The following is a 2,717-nucleotide window of genomic DNA, read 5'->3' on the forward strand; positions in this document are numbered from 1 at the left end:
ATATATGCGTGTGTTGGGGTGTTTGTATGTGTGTGTTCTTTTGTATCTGTGCATTTTTGTAATTTTTATATGTTTTTATACGTTATCTTCAGCTGCGGTCGATCGTGTTTTTCGTTTTAATGTGATTGTTTATAGGGTGCGGAATGTATTAGCCACGAGTACATGTACTTATTCGTTTTATATTAATGAATCTGTATAGTGCCATGCTCTTTAAATTGAATTGAAGAATGGAACGAATAACTCTACTTTATTAGATGAATTTGTCAAAATAAAGTCCTAAGTGGGACGTATGCATTTCAATAGTCCCCATTGGTGTCGTTTATGGGTCCTGTTAAACCCATAAAGAATGTGTTTGTCGACTTCTATCATAGCTACTCATTTATGTAGTTCAGAAGTATATACATTCCAGTAAAGTTAGTATATATAACTACACGCACCATACATGCAAAGTGCATCAGTCCTAGGATAGGTTAGTATTGCTGAAGTACGCGATATACTGTGGAGTTCTGTAGAGGTTTATGCAGGTCCCTACGGACATAGCTACATGTGAACCTAAGTTGAAAACATAGTTGCAGATTTGTATTGTCCTGAACAACACTATACATTAAACTGTTCAATTTCGGTTGTTATCTCCCGCACGCCTGACGTCTTAACACATCACCAATACAGTACATAGCCGTCTAAATTGAACATGCAGTGTGTCCTTATATCTTCTATCTTAAACCCCTAAATAAACGCGAGCATACTGTATTTATTGGTCTCGTAAGTATGTGGGATTGCCATATCGTCGTCAGCACCGGGGTGTGTGCATTGTACTATCGATTAGCAGACTTTAGGGGTTGTGCATATATTGCATTCTGATCAGCCCTTGCCCTCATATGTTCTGTACTAATTGTAGTCAGCATATCACCGTCTTCGAATCTCTTGTCTACTCTCCCGTCGGCTATCTTTCAATCGTGGATTTTAGTCGATTTCAATTGTATTTTATTTCCATTTTTGAGTTCCATTTTTTTAATTCCCGTTTTTTAGTTCCATCTTTGTAGTTCCATTTTTTTAGTTTGCTACAGGCTATAGCCCTCCCCATTCAATACACCTATACTACAATACCCAATGTCCCTATACCACAGGCTATAGCCCTCCCCATTCAATACACCTATACTACAATACCCAATGTCCCTATACCACAGGCTATAGCCCTCCCCATTTAATATACCTATACTACAATACCCGATGTCCCTATACTACAAGCTATAGCCCTCCCCATTCAATGTCCCTATACTACAGGCTATAGCCCACCCCATTCAATGTCCCTATACTACAGGCTATAGCCCACCCCATTCAATGTCCCTATACCACAGGCTATAGCCCTCCCCATTCAATGTCCCTATACCACAGGCTATAGCCCTCCCCATTCTGGTCAACAACCGTGGTGGTCAGCTGATCAAGGTAGTTGCGGACAATCTCTTCGTGCAGTTCGACGATCCAGTACAGGGTGAGTCATGGCGTGAGGATGACAGAGAGCGTGCCTGCGGTGCAGGTCTGACTTGTGTGACGGGATTGGGTGCGATGGAGCTTACATTTTCGTATCATACCAGCTAGAGGTTAAGATTAAGTATAAACGTATTCAGCATGGGAGGGAGAGTGCGAGTGCGGCTAGGCTATCCTCATGCAGCTTGTATTGGTACTACTGACTAGCGTTAAAGTCAGCTTGTATTGGTACTATTGACTCGAGTTAAAGTCAGCTTGTATTGGTACTATTGACTAGAGTTAAAGTCAGCTTGTATTGGTACTATTGACTAGAGTTAAAGTCAGCTTGTATTGGTACTATTGACTAGAGTTAAAGTCAGCTTGTATTGGTACTTTTGACCAGCGTTAACGTATTGCACCTGGTGTGCTCCGTTTCAACGATGCCGGTAGACGCTCCTGCGGATTGCGTATCGCTGGTGCGTCGTTGCCTGTTTCCATTCCGTGTTTATCTGCAAGCATAAGACCGTGTGGGTTTCTCTTAAGACCGTGTAGGTCTCTGTCACATCAGTGGTATAGTTTTCGGGTGCCACCATATGCCACCCTGTGATGTGCCTTGCATGTGTATTGACTCAATATACTCAGATGAGTCCCAAGGCGGGGGTGAATTGCGTATGGGTTAATGATGGCTATGATATTCTTCATGTGTATCAACTCAATATACTCAGATGAGTCGCAAGTCAGTCGGAGGAGAAGTACGTACTAGTTAATGATGGCTATGTTATGCTGCCCAAGAAGGACACTCAAACCTGGCTACGGAGGTTGCGCATATTTCAATTCCGTACGCCAAGGGCCAGCGATAGTCAACTCAGGTGCGAGATGGCTTAAAAAAAACACCCTCTATACCGACAAAGTCCGACAGGTGGTTTCTCCCCAACTAAAACCTGGTTTATCGTGTACGCAGGCATAAACGCGGTTGCAGACGTCACATACGCCGTGGCTCAGTACTCTCAGGGTCGGCGAAAGAACGATCAGATCCGTCTGTCAATTGGCGTTGACTACGGCGATGTCTATGTCCTGCAGTCCGACACAGTGGGCGCCGCAGTGGACCTTGCCTTTGAGGTAGGGTTTTTAGGGCTTAGGAGTGCATATGGTTGGTGTTTCCAAATGTTGTGTGTGTATGGTTGGTGTTTCCAAGTGTTGTGTGTATGTGTGTGTGTGTGTGTGTGTGTGTGTGTGTGTGTGTGTGGTGT

At 43.5% G+C, this 2,717-nt stretch overlaps 2 protein-coding genes across 2 annotated transcripts; both read left to right on the plus strand.

Moving 5' to 3' along the window:
• Window positions 1–768: 768 nt before the first annotated feature.
• Window positions 769–1,599, plus strand: SARC_14081 (hypothetical protein; the record flags this gene model as incomplete). Its single annotated transcript, XM_014291786.1, has 2 exons — window positions 769–801; window positions 1,396–1,599. 2 exons carry the CDS (start codon window positions 769–771, stop codon window positions 1,597–1,599), a joined length of 237 nt encoding a protein of 78 aa, XP_014147261.1.
• Window positions 1,600–2,428: 829 nt separating this feature from the next.
• SARC_14082 (hypothetical protein) lies at window positions 2,429–2,586 on the plus strand (the record flags this gene model as incomplete). The annotated part of the gene is made up of 1 exon (XM_014291787.1): window positions 2,429–2,586. A coding segment is annotated over one exon (158 nt), but the record flags the coding sequence as incomplete, so codon positions are not given.
• Window positions 2,587–2,717: the final 131 nt, after the last annotated feature.

The sequence above is a fragment of the Sphaeroforma arctica genome (genome assembly GCF_001186125.1).
Source record: "Sphaeroforma arctica JP610 unplaced genomic scaffold supercont1.4118, whole genome shotgun sequence".
In the NCBI taxonomy this organism is placed as follows: Eukaryota; class Ichthyosporea; order Ichthyophonida; genus Sphaeroforma; species Sphaeroforma arctica.